Here is an 18,947-nt window from a genome sequence, read left to right as displayed (position 1 = left end):
CCCTCTTTATAGCTTCTGTAATGCTTATGATGAAGGCTTAGAGAGGGTAGCGCCCATTTAATCTCTGTTCATTGTATAATGCCTCATGTATTTCTGGCTACGGCTGAGTGGACACACACACACACACGCACACACTTCAGATCGATAACATGGCAGCATGGCTGGACTCAGCACGGCTCTACTAAAAGACCAGATTAAAATACTGTGGTCAATACTCTACTTAAAAGCCCATAAAATGCTCCACCACATGGCATTCGTAATAGTGCCTGTGTGTGTGTATATCTGTGCATATGCATGTGTGTAAGGGTCATTCAGATTCACAATGCCACAAGAGGAAAGTGGGGAGCTTCTGTATGCCGGTGCTTTTGTAAAGAATTGGTTTGTGCAGGGAATAGGTCTCATTTGCTTCCATTCGTGTTGGAAGCTTTGTCAATTCTATTTACTTTTACTGGACACGTTTAATTTGCTTTTTTTTTTTTTTTTTCGCCCACAGGCTGATGGATTTAAATTGTGAACAAAAATGTACTGATCTGAAAAAAAAAAAGTTATTTCATTATGTTAAGCTGTGATAAAGGTCCATGAAATCAACAGCTTATATGGCTGGTTCACAGATAACTAAGGCATACAGCATTTATTTTTAATTAGCTCCGCCTTCTTTGTCTCTTCTCACAGGCTTTAAAATGAACAATCATTTTCTATCAGGTGATAACATGTAATACTCTTAACAAACTGTGGTCTTAGATTGAAGCTCATATTCTAGGCTGTACTATTGCATTTGTTCGCTCCTATTCATTGTCCTTGCTAAGATTTTAACATAACGAACTCATCATTTTAACAATCAGATCTATCAGGAGTAAACAACAATTTGTGGTGGTCATAATGATTATAAATAAATGATTATAATTAACGATAATTACTAATCACTGATTAGTGAGTTCAAGCAGTGAGGTACACTGGCATCTCAAACTGTCTTCAGCAAACAGTTGCACCCTATTCAAACAAGTGTAACAAGGCTGACAATCATGTACTTAAATGTCTCTCTTTTTGATTTTTGTTTTTTTTGCTTTCTTTTGGTGTTTACACTGACTTTTGAGTTCATATAGTATGTCCTTTATTATGTTAAAAGGAGCTTAAAGGAAAATTTGCCTGATAAAAATCTATACATTTTTCCAGGCTGTTTTACTGATTGGAGAGCAAGGAACAGCCAAGACTGTCATCATCAAGGGCTACATGTCAAAATATGATCCCGAGACCCACATGGGCAAGAGTCTCAACTTCTCTTCAGCTACTACACCACTCATGTTCCAGGTAAAGCAGATCCGTCTATTTACAACCCTCTTAATTAATTTAGATAAATAAAATAAATAAAATTTATTCTTTTGCAGTTCCATCCATCAATGGATGCTCTACATCTGTGTTAACATGTCACGGATTATCACAAACTTGTGAAGTAATATTGATTGATGTCTGGTCTGATGAGTAATGCCCAGGCTGGAGGAAGGGACACTGTCTTTTCCCTGTACATGGCTAAGCTGCACATTGATCAAGCTGTCAGAGTGGATTACATAGAACGGAACTTAATAGATGTGTCCTGTCTCTCTCTTTCCTTAGCTTTTTGTTCGTTTTCATCACCATATGTGTTGTGTTTTGTTTTTTTTCTTTACTCGCCCCTGTTTCTCTTGTAGAGGACAGTTGAGAGCTATGTGGATAAAAGGATGGGAACCACTTATGGACCCCCTGCTGGGAAGAAAATGTCCATTTTCATAGATGATATCAACATGCCTGTCATCAACGAGTGGGGAGACCAGGTTTGGGATCATTTTAACAGCATTTACATGAGCAGATGAAAACACATAAAATATCCTTTCACTTTTAGTATATACATGTGTTTGAATTCATGATAGGGCTAACTTTCTTTATCTTTTTTTGTGGAAAATCATAAAAGATCATTTAAAACAAAACATTATTAGTTTCAAATTAATTAATTAAATTTTAGACAGCTTAATTTCCATTTAAAATCCATTTTGGAGACCTAATTAAATTACAGCATGGAAGAATGCTGACACAAACTAATTAAAAAATAACCCTCATCTTGATTTAAGCTCTTACTTTTTTGCTCTTCATCGTAGGTGACTAATGAGATTGTCCGGCAGCTGATGGAGCAGAATGGGTTCTTCAATCTAGAGAAACCAGGAGAGTTCACCAACATTGTAGATGTTCAGTTCCTGGCAGCTATGATCCATCCAGGAGGAGGCCGTAATGACATCCCACAGAGACTGAAAAGGCAGTTCTCCATCTTTAACTGTACTCTGCCCTCCAATAATTCCATAGACAAGATATTCGGTGGGTAAAAACAGTGTAACAATGCCGTAGAGTCATTGCTGATGTATGTATTAAATCAGAGCATTTATTAACATTTATTAATTATGTGTTCACTCTATTATCATCACTGATAGTGGTGATAATAGAATGCCAGCTCAGTAAAATTACTACGTAAACTTACTACTATTGCTGTAATGAGGCAAGGACACTCATAATGAAAAGTATATATTTTTTTGCAGTTCAACTAATTCATTGTACACTGATGTATTAGTATTTCTTGCTACAATAATGAATTGATTATTTCATGACCCACACACTATGTGCTGTATCTATGCTTTGCTCACTAACCCACCATCGACCCTATTATGCAGGTGTGATTGGTGAGGGCCACTTCTGCGCACGCCGTGGTTTCACTGAGGAGGTTCGGAGCACTGTGCCCTGCCTGGTGTCTCTGACCCGCCATCTCTGGCAGTTGACCAAGGTTAAGATGCTTCCAACTCCGGCTAAGTTCCACTACATCTTCAACCTGAGGGACCTGTCCAGGGTTTGGCAAGGCATGCTCAATACCAGCGCTGAGGTGGTCAACTCTGTCCCGGTGAGAAGATTTAAGCCAAGTTTATAATCAATAAACCCTCCCTTGAGTAACAAGGTTTTTTATTTTATTTATCTATTTTTTTGATAACCTGATCTCTAAATGTCATGTAAGATTTCAGACAGGGAGGCTGACATAAAATATCATTATTTCTGGCAGTGCTTTGTTGTATCTACAGTAAATTCAAAGTTCAACTGACAATGACACTACATTAAACCAGCCTAAGTAAGTCTGGATCCTGTTCACTCACTGCGCATCACTTCAAATGCAAAAAAGCCTTATATAATAACACATTTAAAACACACCAACCTCCAGCAAACAGTTCTGCTTGTAAATGCTGGTTTTACAGTAACCTGATTAATGCAGTGCTTTAACCTTATTTCTCCCTGTGGTCTGGTTGTGTGTGTATAAATGTAGCATAGAGGAAGTGCAAAAAAAGTAGTGGCAGCACAGTGCAGGCTGGTGCAGTACTGTATAATAGAGAGCCTGACAGAATGATCAAAACCCCCACTTATGTAGTAGAGGTACTGTGTGACTACATGATATATTGTAATATAATTATGTACAACATCTGAGAAAGATAGAAGGTTTTTTTTTTTTATTGGGGAGAATAAAATGGGGGAAAAAAAAAATCTACATCTGAAACTCTGGCATCTCAAGCTCAATTCTTGCTGAGGTGGCCAACTCCCTGTTGGTTTGTGGCCTCACTGAATAATTGAATAAAACTAAATATATCTTATACCTCAGGCTGCCCAGAATCTCGGCAAACATGATCAACATAACTGCTGAGGCTGCCAGCTCAACCCACAAGTCTTAGACTACAGATAAGAGTGAACTAAACCACTCGAACAGACTCGAACAGAGGTGTGGAATATAAATAAATGTAACTTTCCCAGGCTTTTAGTTTGTGGTGAGGTGCTGTATGTGCAGAATTCTACAATCAATGGACCTAATCAATGTGTGGCTTTGTGAATTTCAGCATAAGCAAATGACCCAGTGTGTCTAAACTCAGTGCTTTTCTTTTCTCACCTGAATCTTTATGTACAGTATGTCATTATCAAACTCGTACGATGTTTCCCTTAAAGTTTAAAGGTTTTTCCCCTTCAGTGCTATTTGTCAAATTGGCTATGCTCTCAACAGAAGGTTTTTGAAGGACATCACTAACACAAACACGTAATTTCCAGGTGTTGCTGGCTTTGTGGAAGCACGAGTGCAAACGTGTGATAGCGGACAGATTTACCATGCCTGAGGACTTGGAGTGGTTTGACCAGTCTTTGGCAAAGCTGGTAGAGGACGAGCTTGGCGAGGAGCACAGGAGCATAGTGGACTATGAAGTGGACAGATACTTTGTTGACTTCCTACGAGATGCTCCTGAGGCTACAGGTATTGATTAATCGTCGGGATAAAACATCTGGAGACAATGACAATAGCGCTGTTGTTCTCTCGTAAAAATTAAATTTAATTTTCTGTTGCATTGTGATCATTTTATTCTAAAATGTTCGTTCCCGACAGGGGAAGAGCCAGAGGATTCAGACTTTGATCTGCCAAAGGTGTACGAGCCTGTTGAATCATTTGAGAGTTTAAAGGATCGTCTGAACATGTTCCTGAGCCACTACAATGAGAGCATCAGGGGTACTGGCATGGACATGGTCTTCTTTCAGGACGCTATGATACATCTGGTCAAGGTACTCTACAGAAGGTTTTTTTTTTTTAATTCAAGAAATGGTAATATCAGCAAGATTCTTACAGAATGGAACAAAAAGTGTTGTAAAATAGTAAGTATATATTAATATTTTAACATATATTAGTATATAGTTATCTATACATATACATAAAAAAATATTGCACACTCAGCCGAAAACAAACACAGAGGTAGAGCCTTTGAGATAGTAGTTGTAATATCTACACTACCAGCAGACACAGGCATCCCATTTGAGACTTACTTTTTTGTTGCTGTTGTTGTTTTATCAAATAGTCAAGGTTCTTAAATTTGTAAGTTGTCTGATACTCCCAGACAACCTTCAAGCACAAAAATATTCTGCCAGTTCGACTTCAGCATAACTCAATTTGTGAAGCCTTAACACACTTTCTTTTTTTAAATTTTTTTTCTCACACACATATTGTCACACATGTATATGATGACTTTATCTATCCTAGTTTAGTGCATATGTTTGCTTTTGCTTGCGTAGGTGTCGAGGATAATCCGGACACCTGGAGGTAATGCCTTGTTGGTGGGTGTTGGAGGCTCAGGCAAACAGAGCCTGACCAGACTGGCCTCATTCATAGCTGGATACAGGATCTTCCAGATCACTCTGACACGGTAATACTCAGTACAGTAGGTGTATATGGACACACCACATACAAACATGCACATTGTAGTTATTGCTTATACATATACCCTAACCTTATCGTAATTATAACCTGACTCACACAGATTGTGGAATGGCAGTAAGACCTAAGTTAATGCCAACCCACATTTTATTTGCTCATTATGGTCTGGCGAGGTGTACTGTAGGCATATTCCCAGGACAGTTATCATTTCATGTAGACTGTAAAAAAAGATGATTGACAAGTCTTCTATTTCATTCTGACATCAACTTCAACACGTTCCCACACAAATGCTCCACACTGAGCTGTCATCGATCATTCTTTTGACTTTCAGACTTCAGAAACATTCCAGCTGCTTTGGAAAAGTCCAATTTCTACTAAATTCTGCTTCAAAATTATTTCGGAATATATTAGAGGCAAGAAATATGGTTTGCAGTTAATAAGAGTGTTATTCTGTATTATATCTGCAACACATATTGTTTATGGTCCATGAGTTTTATATGACACTGAGTCACCTCATCTGTTAAAACTAAACTAAGCTCAGACCTTGCAAAGCAAGGTGTGATGTGCTGCACCATGTGTCACTGGGATGCAGTTATTTTCTACAGACTGTTGTAACACACTTTCTTTTTCGTCAAGTCAGGACTCACCTGCGTTTCATGCACAACATCATTCCTTTCTGACTTTGGTTAAACTTAAAACAATGTTTTGTTAATTGTTGTGTTAAGCGAAGAGACCAAGAGGCTGAGATATTTAATCATCACAGAGGCAGATATACCCAGTGGATTTTAAATCAAAACCACCATACCCTCTTTACAGACTATAAATACATTCTGTCTCAGTTCTGACATTTGAGAAAGATTCATCATGCATCTTTCAGGAGCTACAATCAGCATGAATTAATTCCTGGAGCAGGATACGGTCTGAAAGAAATTGAATCAGATTGATATTTATTGTATAATATCTCCGCAGCCACTCGTCAGTTGAGTCTTCTCTGTGAAGCAACACCATTGTCTCCTGTGAGACTCTTTTCAGTGCAGCTGATTCTGCTTCGCTTCAACTGTGTCATTTTTCTCCGCTCGCTCTGTCCTACACTTCGTCGGCCTCATTGTTCTGTCTCGCTCTGGCCTCTCTCTCGCTCTCCCAACCTGCCAAATGTTTTTCTATCTCGATCCCCATGTGCATTTGTCGCCATCACATTTGCCGTCTGCTCTTTTCCTAACAGATTTTAATGTTTGGTATTAATATGAATGAGCCTTGTGTTTCTCCTCTTGGCTTCACAGTCCTCTGCAGACAACAACAGGCACCCCCTGCCTTCTGTTTTTCTCTGTTGTCTCTTTTCCCACACAAACACTGGCAGACAGTTGCCTTTTAGATTCACATCCAGCACAGTTATGTCTCTCTTACTCATGCAAACTCAGTTTGACTCTCGTTCTGTAAACAATCCCTTTAAACTCTGTTAACCTAACTCTGTTCCTCTCTTCCAGATATAGATCTTTTTCATGCGTTTCTCTCCCATGTTTTTATGCAATTAGTTTCCCCCTGTTAATCTTCCACTTTTATGCTCTCGCTTACTTTTCATCACCCTCTCTATAATTCATTCAAGTTTCACACCAACAAACACAAAAACGGATGGAGGAAAATTCAAAAACAAGCAACTAGGATACTGTTTGCTTCTTTACCACCTTTCAAGCCAGAAATCTATCACTGTGCTCTGTTCTATCAGTTTATTTTTTTCACTACTTCAACTTATCAAACCATAGCAAACTTGAAAATTCAAATGACATCCATCAGTGTCGTCAGTGTCACCTGTCACACATACACACAGCTCTTACAAGGCTGTGAGCGATTAAATGTGATTTCACTGTTTTCATTGCACCATATATCCATATCAAAAGCCAGTTTTGCAGATTACTGTTCAACATAATATGATCATAGACATTCGTGTTATGATCTTTGATGTCATGTTGGCTAAAAATTTCTAGCTCTGATTTAATATTTTATAGATACTGATGAATGTCCTTATATTTAAGGCTCCATTTGTGAGGTGGAGCAACACATTTTTGGGCGCTTAAATATTAAACGCCAAAGCTATGCCCCCCTGTCAGAAAAAAGTACATCCATCCTAACTTATTCAAATACACCACATACACTCACAAACACCCACACGTTGCTCCTTATTATCTCACTCTGACAATAGCAGGATAGGGGGTGTGTCTATGTTTAGTTTATGCTTTTTTTTTTTTTGCCAGCTCATACAACACAGCCAACCTGATGGATGACTTGAAGGGTTTGTACAGAACAGCTGGCCAGCATGGGAAAGGCATCAGCTTCATCTTCACTGACAACGAAATCAAAGACGAGTCTTTCCTCGAGTACATGAACAACGTCCTGTCATCTGGAGAGGTACACGAGTGCACACAGAGGAAAAAAAGACACACATGCATGAATGCATGAGTGCATGCATAAACTTATATTTGATATGAACTATAGAAGTATAAATGTGTCAAATACATTTCTGCTGACCAGAGATTCTCAGAGGTGAGACAGTCAGCTGTACAGTACAGTTACAATAGTCTAAACATAAAATGGTGAAAGCATGGGCAGTTTTCTGGATTTAAAAATTACATTTTCAAAAAGATGCCCTTGATTTCCAAGATGTTCTACAGCTGCAGACAGGAAGAAGACTGAACCACCCTACCATATTTCACTGTTTAATCAGGAGGTCGTGTACACATAAAAGGTGCTGGTCAGCAGGTCAATATTATATCTCCTAATTAAGTGGCACAGAATCAGGATCAACCCAGGTCCTAGTGAAAAGTCACACTCACCCACACCCGTACTGGGCTATTGTTTGATGTTACTGTAAATGGTGTCAGGTTGGCCAAATGGAAACACAGAATAAGCACAGGGAGGATTGCTCATAGAGTTTTGCATTGAACAATTTTTCATTGTCATGCAGCTGTTGTACTTCAGAATTAATTTTATAATGATGTAGTTAAGTAAATATTCCTCAGGGCGTGCTTTATACATGTATAGCCCCTTATAACTTACACATTAAGTTGCTTATTAGTATAATTTGTCAGAATAATATAGAGAATGGAAAACATGGCTCATACCTTTGGCTAAATTCATTAATAACAGTGGTGCTCTTTCTCCCTTTGCACTAATGTGTCTCTCATTTTATTGTGTTTTAATTAATGTTCCATTACATTTGTGTTTTTACAGCAGTTTGATAATCAACACTCTAGTGTTGCCTACCGTGCTGCACTGAATCACGTGCACTAATATTATCCACAAAGGCCTCAATTATACTTTTGCTGTGTTACTGACTGACTGACAGCTGGCACTCAGCCTTGAGTGAAATAAACATTTCATGACCGTGATACCAAGGCAGCAACAACACAGACACAGAGAACAGAACCATGTAGGCTCAATATGGATTATAAGCGGCGCAGTTTATCTCAGTTCAATCAAATTAAAAGGCAAATTGCGTTTTCCCAGTCAGTGTGATAGCATTTCACAATTATTTTCTCATTGATTTGCATGTAATGAATTGAAGCTGTAACTGAGAGAAGAGACGAATACAGCTCCAGTCTTCTCTGTACTGCACCACAGTGCATTATAGCTGCAGAAAGGTCTTTTTCCCCCCTTGTATTACTCTGTAGCAGCAGCGACAGCAGCAGGTAGCCTCAAGGTCAAGTGCCACCACTTGTACATTCATCTGCAGCAGTCCCAGAATCATGCAGTGTACTGGATGCAGTGGTTGTGGTGTAACTGGGGAAAACAAAGCATTTCCACAGCACTTTCCTCAGTTATTTTGTATTCTCTTTGCTTTCCTGCTCTACCTCTTCTCCTTCTCCCTATCTTATCTTATCTATCTTATCTTATCTATAAAAAAATTTCACCACACTTTTTGTACACGCCCACTTGCTTTTTGAGATGTCTCTCTCTCTCTGTTCTGACTCATGTTTTCCTCTTCTTCTAATGCTTGTTTTTTTTTCCCCCTCTGGTTTTCCTAATCCGCTGTCTCCTCTATCTTCCCATGTTTCCATCTCTTTTCTTTCCTCCTCCATTCGACCAACACTTTATTGTCGCCTTATTTGTCTCTTCCACTTCTGCTTCCCCTCTACCGCCCTTTTTCTTCTCCAACTTATTCACATGCCTCTAAGCACATTCTAGTATTGCAGTGTATAGGTGCCATACTCAACAGATGCTATATTCAACACATTTTATTTGGAGGTTTTTTTTAATTTATAAGTGAACTAATTATTATTTTACACTTGCCTAATGCCAAGCTGTTTTTGCTGCTGCTCTGTGCTGATGTACTGTAGGAGTCTTTTTACCCCCCTTCATTCAAGCAGCTCCCACTGCTTGAATGTTTATGTTCTGCAGGGATATTATGTTGTTCTAATCAAGTTTAATGCATGGACATCAGCAAGCTGTGAAAACAGGGCTAACTTACCAACTTCACTTTTTAAAATACACATTCAGCAACAGAAGTCAAGTGCTTATTAGCAGAAAACAAGCAGATTAAGAATCAGAGCTGATAATTAGTCAATAGTATAATTTAAATGGAGAAAAATGGTTTGAAAAGAAATATTAAATATCATTGTTTCTATTCCTGTGCCCTGTGTTGTTCGCTCATTGGTTGATTCTTGCATGTGCCCATTACTCAGTCCTTCTTTTCCTCTTGCTCCTTTCTGACGTGCACAGGTTCTATTGCCTGAACAGCAATGCAACATAGCCATCACGTGATGACTGACAGGCACTTGTAAACACTGGACTTAGAATTTCACTTCCACTTTATTTATTTATTTATTTTTACTTGGACTTACTTGTACTTTTTTCTCTTTTAGTTTGTCTGTGTAGTAATTCTTTGAATTTCCTGTTGCCAAAGTTAAATTAATGGCTTGCATTAGCGGCTGATCCCGCTTTTATTCAAAAGCAGTGTCTTCTGACACCACTAGACTTAAGACTGGGTCTTAATTTGTGCTTAACTTTGCTCCAAGCAACAGCCTGGCTATATTGTCATTATCTACTGAATGTGATGATTCTAAGTGTATAAACTGTGTCTAAATGTTTTGCTAGGTTGTTTCATTTATGTTCAGTATTTATTAGTGATGTGCAAGTCAGTTCATCAACACCGCAGGCAGGCGATGTTAACAACATTGCATGTTCAATCACTTTCTAACAGATTCGTTTTTTCCCCTGTACTTTTCCCTCCCCTCCAGATGTTTTCAATTTTAAATCCTATCTACATTCAGTCCTTTCACCTTTGTTTACCTTCTCTTATTTACCTCTTTGCCCCTCTTCAATCCTCATCCTTTTCCATCTGCTCATTCTCTTTTCTAATCTTCCTTTGTTTTCTGTTGCTTTCTCTGCCTCCCTCTCTGCATGGTAACATGCCTATCCACCTCCTCCACCTGCTCCTCTCCCAGCTCTTCTCCACTCCCTAGCTGGATAAAAATTTAAGCGGCAGCTGCTTTACCAGGGGAGGTAGATAGAAGTGGGAACCAGGGGACGGTAGTGTTTGTGTTGGGGTGTTATTTATTTCAGGTGAGAGGTTTGTGTGTGTGTTGTTTGTATATGCTGGAGAGAGGGTGTGTGTTGCAGACGTGTTAGGATGACTGTGTATGACTGTGTGTGAGAGACAGTGACCGAGGTGACAGAGATGAGAAACAAAAAGGAACAGCAAGCTGTTAGTGTTAGATGGCTGTTGTTTATGTGAGAGTAACCAGCAGATGGTTAGAGACATGGTGTTTCTAACTACCCCCCCCCCCCCCCCCAAAAAAAAAAACAGAAGCTCTCTAACTCTAGGGAGGTGACCTCGTCCCTGCAGCTGGACAAACTGGGAGTGATAGTCCAGAATGAAAAGACAGCAGTTAGTCACCAGCTGTGTAGCAATTACAATAACAACCATACTATTGTAGTGAAGGATAAGGAGAAATCAAAAGGTCGAGCATATGTCAGAAGGGTCAGAAAAATAAAAAAGTTGAGCACGTGATGAAGTCTAATCAAAATAAGAATTAAAAAGCATCTAATTTAAAGAGTTTAATTCTATCGCTACTTTAAATTTGGCTCAATATTAAACATATCTATATACATTTTTGTTATGTGTTCCCTTAATTGATGTTGTCCAACCTCCAACATTTAGCACTTATCATGTAGAGATGTTACTCATCTTTAACATAGACATGGATGCACACATCCACCCACACACACTCACAAGCTTTAACACAAATACTGTGACATCGGTGACATACATGGCTGTGTGTCTCTGTCCTCAGGTGTCCAACTTATTTGCCCGTGACGAGATTGACGAGATCCTCAGTGATCTCATCCCTGTCATGAAGCGAGAGTTTCCCAGGCGACCGCCGACCAATGAAAACCTGTATGGGTATTTCATGTCACGGGTCCGACATAATCTCCACGTTGTTCTGTGCTTCTCACCCGTTGGAGAAAAGTTTCGCAACCGGGCCTTAAAGTTTCCAGCGCTGATTTCTGGTTGCACCATGGACTGGTTCAGCCGCTGGCCAAAGGATGCTCTTGTTGCAGGTATGTTCCCAAGCAGTTTTAATTTTATATTGATATGATCTGTCTATCTAATGGTGGCATTTGTTTCCCAATAAGTATACACTACATCCTTGTATTCTGTTTTCCGTTTGGAGCGGCTGCTGTTATTTTTTCAGTGCTGTAAAATCAGATTAAACTTGGATATTAAAATGCTCATTTATCACTCAGCGAGCTTGATAACAATATCATTTACTGAAAGTCAGAGCAAAAAACCAACTTCTCAAATTGTCGTTGTTAGATGAAATTTGATTAGGAAATTGCAGCAGTAAATCCCAGCAGCATAGCTACAGTTGTCTCATCATTTTTCTGTTGTTAATCTTATAGGTGTTGCTTCATAACTTTCCAGAATGCTTTCCTTCAATTACACTGATATATTGTAGATTATAATTAGATTTTTTCATGCTCTTACAAATGAATGAAGCCTCAATTTTTCTCAGCAATTGTAAATTTGCGCAGCTCGTTTTGTCTTGAAAAACCAATCTCTTTCAGGGCATCTATTGTAAGCATTGTCAGTTTGCTTTTAGAAATTGGGTTGTGAAAATGTCAATATTTTCCAATTATCGGCTTCTCTTCTGTTTCCATTCATAGTTTGTTGACTCCATCAGGAATATGGAACAGATGTTATAGTAATGAATGTACAAAAACCTGTCATCCATAATGCGCCACAGTCATTCCTGCTTGGAAAACAATCAATTAGAATTTCTGACAGAGTGTTAGTGTATTTAGCAGTAGGTTTGGGATTTATTTGTGTTTACAATTGCCAATCTGGTTTCTGCAACCAATTTTCACTCACCGCATTTTTGTTTTTCTCTAATTCTTCTCTCCTCCATCTTCCTGTATTTCAGTTTCGGAGCACTTCCTGTCTGTCTATGACATCGACTGCTCTCTCCAGGTCAAAAACGAGGTGGTCCAGTGCATGGGATCCTTCCAGGATGGTGTGGCAGAGAAATGTGTGGACTACTTCCAGAGGTATAGAATCTCATCAAGGTCATGACTTCGTTTGAGATCTGATAGTAGAAAATAGACAGGAAATTAGGGGGGAGAGAGAGAGAGAGAGAGAGAGAGAGAGATGGGGAATGAAATGCAACAGCTGTACATGATCTGGGGTCACTGCTGGTAATGGTCAGCACCCTAACCACTAGAACCGGAACAGTCTAAAATATGTCTTTAATGCATTAGTGCATCAGAGGAATTTGTTTTTGAAAATCTTTCATCACAAATGTAATATTGAGTAATAGTAACTGGATAAATAAAAGTTCTACTAAATGTAGATTAAAAGTTAAGTTTAAAACACTGTGACTCTCCATCTTTCTAATGACATGAAATTAACGTAATGTAATCTATTTTGAACCTAGATACCGACGCTCCACCCACGTCACACCCAAGTCCTACCTGTCCTTCATTCAGGGCTACAAGACCATCTATAAGGAGAAGAGGTCTGAAGTCCAGACCCTTGCCAACAGGTAAACAAACTTAAGCCTGATTTAAATATCCATCATGTTTACAATGACACCTACTTCTAGCCCTTGTTAGTTGTTGTAGAGTGTAAGGTGGCTTTCCATGCCCCTTTAAGATGGTAGCACATTGGCTGAGTAAGATTAGTGACTTATTTCCTGTTTGCAAGCCAGCAGCTAAAATGGGTTGAGAATCAAAACCTCAACCGCTGCACATTCTGCATACTGTCTACACGTCTTGGATTGTATAAGGCTTGTTTTTAATAAATAATAACAACACAATAAAGTTGTTGAGTCTTATATCTGTAGTCAAGTCTTCCCTTTAGTCACCTCTTAGTCACCATGAGTGGCCAGCCAACAGTGACACATCAGTAATTAGGTATGATTAGTGTGCGTCCTGAAAAATGACAGTTGTTTCCACAGGCGGATTCTCAAAGAACTGTGTCACAGATTGACCCTAGTCTTAGTCAATAGTTACTGTCTCCTTAATGGCACAGACAGTGATCAGTCATCAAAGGGACCAGTCCAGAACTGTTAGTTATAAGCTTTTTTTTTCAGTATACAGCACAAACTACAGCATTAAAAAAACATCCCAGATTTCAGGACAGCATGAAATTGCTGTGCTCCTTTTCCTCATGATTTTGAACCCATGTCTGCTTATCAGCAATGCCCTGAGCCTCCCAAGATTTATTGGCAGCTGTTGAAGGGATATCATGACATTTAGAATTCTGACGAGACACATGCTACGGCGGCCAAGGATGAAAAGCTCTTTTCCTGTGAATAATGTGAAAGTATTTTCACCACCTGGTGCCCGGTGGACCAGAGGTTCAGTCAGAATATCATGTAGTTCATCTTCAACGTTTTGTAGATATTTACGACAAGCAGGACCCCAGGTGCCGACATGCAGATGCCTTTTACAAAGCGCAGCACACAAAAACAAGGTGTATGCTGGGAAATGCATGCAGCTCAACTGATTGTTTTTGAATATTTCTCTTGTTAAGGATGAACACTGGTCTCCAGAAGCTGAAGGAGGCATCGGAGTCTGTAGCAGCGCTCAGCAAGGAGCTGGAGGTTAAAGAGAAGGAGCTACAGGTTGCCAATGACAAGGCTGATATGGTAGGTTTCAGACAAGAGTGAGTTTTTTTCCGTGTGTGTGTGTGTGTGTGTGTGTGTGTGTGTGTGTGTTTATGTTCAGAAAGTGTCTCTAAGGGCACCAACTCTTTCTGACAGTTTAATTTTTTAGTTGACTTAGAATTTCACTGACATTTGAAAATGAATTATCAAGTGATCAAGGCATTTTGAAATTAAAATAGCAACAGTCTATAATTGACTGGTGCTGTCACACTGATTTGTGAGCATTTAATTGTTTCTGGAAACAAATATTTATTATTCTGGTTATTTGTATTGAATTCCAGTTGTATGTGCAGGTATTTGTGGATGCAAATGAACAGCAGTGAAATTAATGATGTTTCTTTGCATGAATGAAAAAGCAGAGTCTGTATCAGTCAGGCAGTGCTGCAGCAGTTTCATGCATAAATAGAAATTAAATTGAAAATAAATAGCAAATAACTGTTAATTGCTGGAATTAGCGTGATATCACTTGGACTTTAGAGTGGGTGGAACTATTGTATTGCTGTGTACTTAAGTGATGAAACTGCTGCAGTGTCTGGAACAAGACAAGTTATGTGTAATGGGGTCCAAGATGTGTGTTATACTACTGTGCCGGAGGACTGGAGTGTATTTGTATTTGTTTTCCTATTATTATTATCATTCATGCCCATATTGATATATCTGTTTGCCTCATATGTCTCAGGTCTGTATGTGTTTGCTTTGAATAATAACTGACATTAAAATTTCATACAGAAGTGTCTACTAAGTGATAACCAAACAAACATGAGATTGGCAGTTATTTTCTTTTTGTTGATACTGAAGAAGCAGTGAAAGTTGAGATTGATGTTGCTTCATTGCCATGTTTTGTTTTGTTTTTTTGTGTGCATACACCCAGGTGTTGAAGGAGGTGACAGTAAAAGCCCAGGCAGCGGAACGAGTGAAGGTGGAGGTGCAGAAAGTGAAGGACAAGGCCCAGGCCATTGTAGACAGTATCTCAGCTGACAAGGCCATCGCTGAGGAGAAACTTGAAGCTGCGCGGCCAGCTCTTGAGGAGGCGGAGGCTGCACTGCAGGTATGGGACATACATAATAAGACATACTAACACTACACAGTCTTGATGAATTCCTGTATGCAGTATGAATATAGACTTTATATGGTTGTATATTCATGTGCTACATCAAATAACAATGACCAGTTTCATTCAAGCCTACTGTATCACAGGGTGCCGTTCCTCATAATGTTCTCTGCTATCCCTGTGTACGACATATGTGAGCACAGATTTGTCAGTAAACTGTGTGTTGGAGCAGGTTATTGTGCACAGTGTGTGTGGCTTATTGCCTCCCCCACCAATATTTTTCTTGCTCTCTTAATTTGTGTTGCTTCAGGGTGCCACTTACAGCCCTCTGTGACTCGCTATCTGTAACTGCATGCAGGTTTTTGCCTTTAGCCTTGTCACCCTGGTGTGCGTATATGTGCAACAGCGGATGTGTCTAAAGTTAGCACGGGGCTCTGGGCCTGGAGCTGCGTTGTAATTAAAGCTCTCCTCCTGGGCTGATGGTTGCATACACATCTCCTACGGCAGGTCTCTGATTAGAATTTCTATTTTGCTCCTGCGAATATAAACCTTAATTTTCCAAACAGGCAACCCTGGGCAGTCTGTTTGGACTGATGATCATTTCAAATGCATGGCTGAATGGCTTAAATAGAGCTGTCACCTAATGCCCGGTGGTGCATAGGGGTTGTTGTAAAATTAAAGACATTTTGCCACTCATTCAAGACACTTATTTCCTCCTACCGGCAGATGAATCCAAGGTATTCACTGTGAACATCTTTATAGCGCCCAGGATGTTGCTAAATTCAAATCACGATTTTTGCAGTGACATTATTGAGACATTTTCATAAGAAGCAAAGGAGACGAGAGGAAATAGTGAAAGTGGAAGCAGATGATAAACCAGACTGTCTGCTGGCTGACTGTGTGGTGGGAGATTCACTACACTCGAGCTGATAAAAACAGAGCGGAAATGGAGCGGGGAGGACAGAGCAGAAACAAGGAAAGTGCAAAAAAGGAGAAGAGATGAGACAAGCAGGCGGGGGGCCTGACGAAACAGCCAAACAACTCTCACTGGGACATTTTCTTTACTCTCCTGCTTTCGCCTTCATTTTAATCAGTCCCTTGAGGTAATTCTCTGTCCCTGGTTTCAGAACTCTTCTCATTCTGTCAGAGTTTACACTTTGTCTTCATGCTTTCTTTATTTCCCTCTGTCTCTCTTTGTCAGTGCCGTGCACTTTTTCAGTTTTATATTGCCAAACTGCAGCATTGTATGTCTTGTCATAGAAAGAGGGAATGAAAAACAAATGACTTTAGTCATTGTTCTCATCTCAGTTAATTCTCTCTCTCTACTCTTCACACCCTATAGTGTGTCCTGTGTGCATCCAATTTGTTTGCCAACTGAAATCCTCTTTCTCTATTTACCTCTATCCCCCACACATTTCCTGTCCTCCCATTTGTACAGACAGACAAAGAGTAATTATAACATGAAACTAAGTGCCATATGAGAACTCAATTCTGACTGTTGGTTTATAATGAAAGATTTAAAGGGGAAAAAAAACCATATATATATATATATATATATAAGCCAGTGTAATTGCTTTCCTTGTTTCAGTGGTATGAGTGTTCTGAGTTTGCTGTAAAATTCACTTAAAAACAAGACCGACTTTAAGCCCTGTTGTCCTTATTTTCAATCCACAACATCAAGTTATCCAACACTATTGAACATTCAGCTATAGCTTACATTCTTCTCTCTCTCTGTACCCACTCAGACAATCAAGCCATCAGACATTGCCACCGTGCGAACGCTTGGCCGCCCCCCCCACCTCATCATGCGGATCATGGACTGCGTGCTGCTGCTCTTCCAGAGGCGAGTCAACACAGTGAAGATCGACCCAGAGAAGAACTGTAACACCCCGTCCTGGCAGGAGTCCCTAAAACTCATGACTGCTGGAAACTTCCTGGGCAGTCTGCAGGTATACCCGCTAACATCAGATTCATACTGCTGAGACTGAAGTACGGTGTAGATGCTGCAGAGGGCTTGGTCACACATGCCATTAACCCCATAATATTCTTGGTAGCCTATAGCATTATTTGCCATATTGAACATGAAAAAGGTAAAATCATTGTGCATGCATTTCAGAAGGACCAGACCTTCCATCAAATTTTGAAGTTTCTTATGTTGTAAAAGTAAATCAGAAAACACACAATTAAAATCTACATTAGACTCTTCAGTAATATCCTGGTGTAAATGATCCTTTTTCTTGAAGTGGTTACAAACACAACTTGGGTGTGTTTCAATACACAGTACAATCACTGGCTGAAGCCTGACTAAACATTGAATTGTATTTTCTATTTTGCTCATTTTTTAATGGATAACATTAGCTGCTGTTCTACATAAGAGCAGCTTTTTCTTGTTTATAACAATAATAAGAATGATACTCATAAAAGGAAGAACAAGGAGACTACTAACTACATTTTTTAAGATGACAGGTGTATTCTGTTGTACATATATATGATAATTTATTGTAAAACAGATTACATCAGGATAATGTGTAAAATGGTGATGTTACATACATGCATGAATCTTCAGAGTGTTTATACTTGCAGGATACTGGTTACCATGGAGCACTGAGGTTTATTACAAATTTTAAAGCATTTACTTACCAACGTTAATTGTAAGCTCAGGTTGGATGATCTGCTTTGTCCCCCCATAAACTTAAGCATTGGCATTTTCCTATATATAAAGCCGTTCTTAGCTTCATAAAATAATAAAGTTATGTTTTAAGAATAAAAAAACATAGGTACTGTCTCAGTGTGAAGAACTTGTGGTCTTGGATTTCAGTCTTCAAATTTGAATCCACAACAATCCACAGCCCTGCTTACATTTGCCTCAACTTATTCCAGTTTTACTTCCCTCTTATTGTTACTTTTTATTTCTGTGTACCCATCTCTCTCACCATTTTTTCTGTTATTTCTATCTCATCTCTCTTGCCACTACACCAGGTTTTTTATCTGACCTTGCACACCTCTGTATCTTATCTTTCATCTTTTTGCTTCCTTGCCTTATACTGCCTACTTCTACTTCACCCACTTTTGCACAATCTTCCTTTTTTACTCTGTTATGTTCCTCTTAGATTCATCTGTCCCTCAGTTCCGCACCGAGCTGTTTTATTTCTTTTCTTTGTGTTTACACTTTGTCTCAGTCTCCAGACTCATCCGTCTTACTCTGCATCTTTTCACTACCTGTTCTCCCCTCTGTCTTTATCTCTCATAATAACCATTGCTCTGTGTGTCTTCATCATTTCTCTCCTTCTTTGTCTCTCATACAATTGTACATTCTTTGTTTTTAAGCAACAGGGGAGTTACAAGTGTGGTTAATCTGTATATTCTTTTGTGTACTGACTGAAAAAAAATGTCCCAGTTCTTTTAATTCAGATAATTTCTCCTCACTCCCACCCCCTACCCCCCCACGTTTTCCACCTTTCTCTCGCTCTCTCTCTCTCTCTGCCTTGCA

General features: G+C 39.3%; 1 protein-coding gene across 5 annotated transcripts in view; it reads left to right on the top strand.

Annotated features, from left to right (window-relative positions):
• The window catches only part of dnah5 (dynein, axonemal, heavy chain 5), a 90,496-nt gene that overhangs the window by 39,563 nt on the left and 31,986 nt on the right, over window positions 1-18,947 (top strand). For all 5 annotated transcript variants that reach the window (XM_041044454.1, XM_041044455.1, XM_041044453.1 and 2 more), the window contains 14 exons: window positions 1,174-1,308; window positions 1,686-1,808; window positions 2,130-2,343; window positions 2,694-2,917; window positions 4,099-4,297; window positions 4,427-4,599; window positions 5,104-5,234; window positions 7,495-7,648; window positions 11,533-11,800; window positions 12,664-12,787; window positions 13,174-13,281; window positions 14,274-14,388; window positions 15,278-15,454; window positions 17,203-17,406. In XM_041044454.1, the coding sequence (XP_040900388.1) occupies window positions 1,174-1,308; window positions 1,686-1,808; window positions 2,130-2,343; window positions 2,694-2,917; window positions 4,099-4,297; window positions 4,427-4,599; window positions 5,104-5,234; window positions 7,495-7,648; window positions 11,533-11,800; window positions 12,664-12,787; window positions 13,174-13,281; window positions 14,274-14,388; window positions 15,278-15,454; window positions 17,203-17,406 (2,349 nt within the window). The remainder of the gene's footprint in view (window positions 1-1,173; window positions 1,309-1,685; window positions 1,809-2,129; window positions 2,344-2,693; window positions 2,918-4,098; window positions 4,298-4,426; window positions 4,600-5,103; window positions 5,235-7,494; window positions 7,649-11,532; window positions 11,801-12,663; window positions 12,788-13,173; window positions 13,282-14,273; window positions 14,389-15,277; window positions 15,455-17,202; window positions 17,407-18,947) is intronic.

Source organism: Toxotes jaculatrix, chromosome 8 (assembly GCF_017976425.1).
Source record: "Toxotes jaculatrix isolate fToxJac2 chromosome 8, fToxJac2.pri, whole genome shotgun sequence".
Classification (NCBI taxonomy): Eukaryota; Metazoa; Chordata; class Actinopteri; family Toxotidae; genus Toxotes; species Toxotes jaculatrix.
Note: the sequence above shows the minus strand (reverse complement) of the source record. Positions and strands in the feature narration are given on the sequence as shown.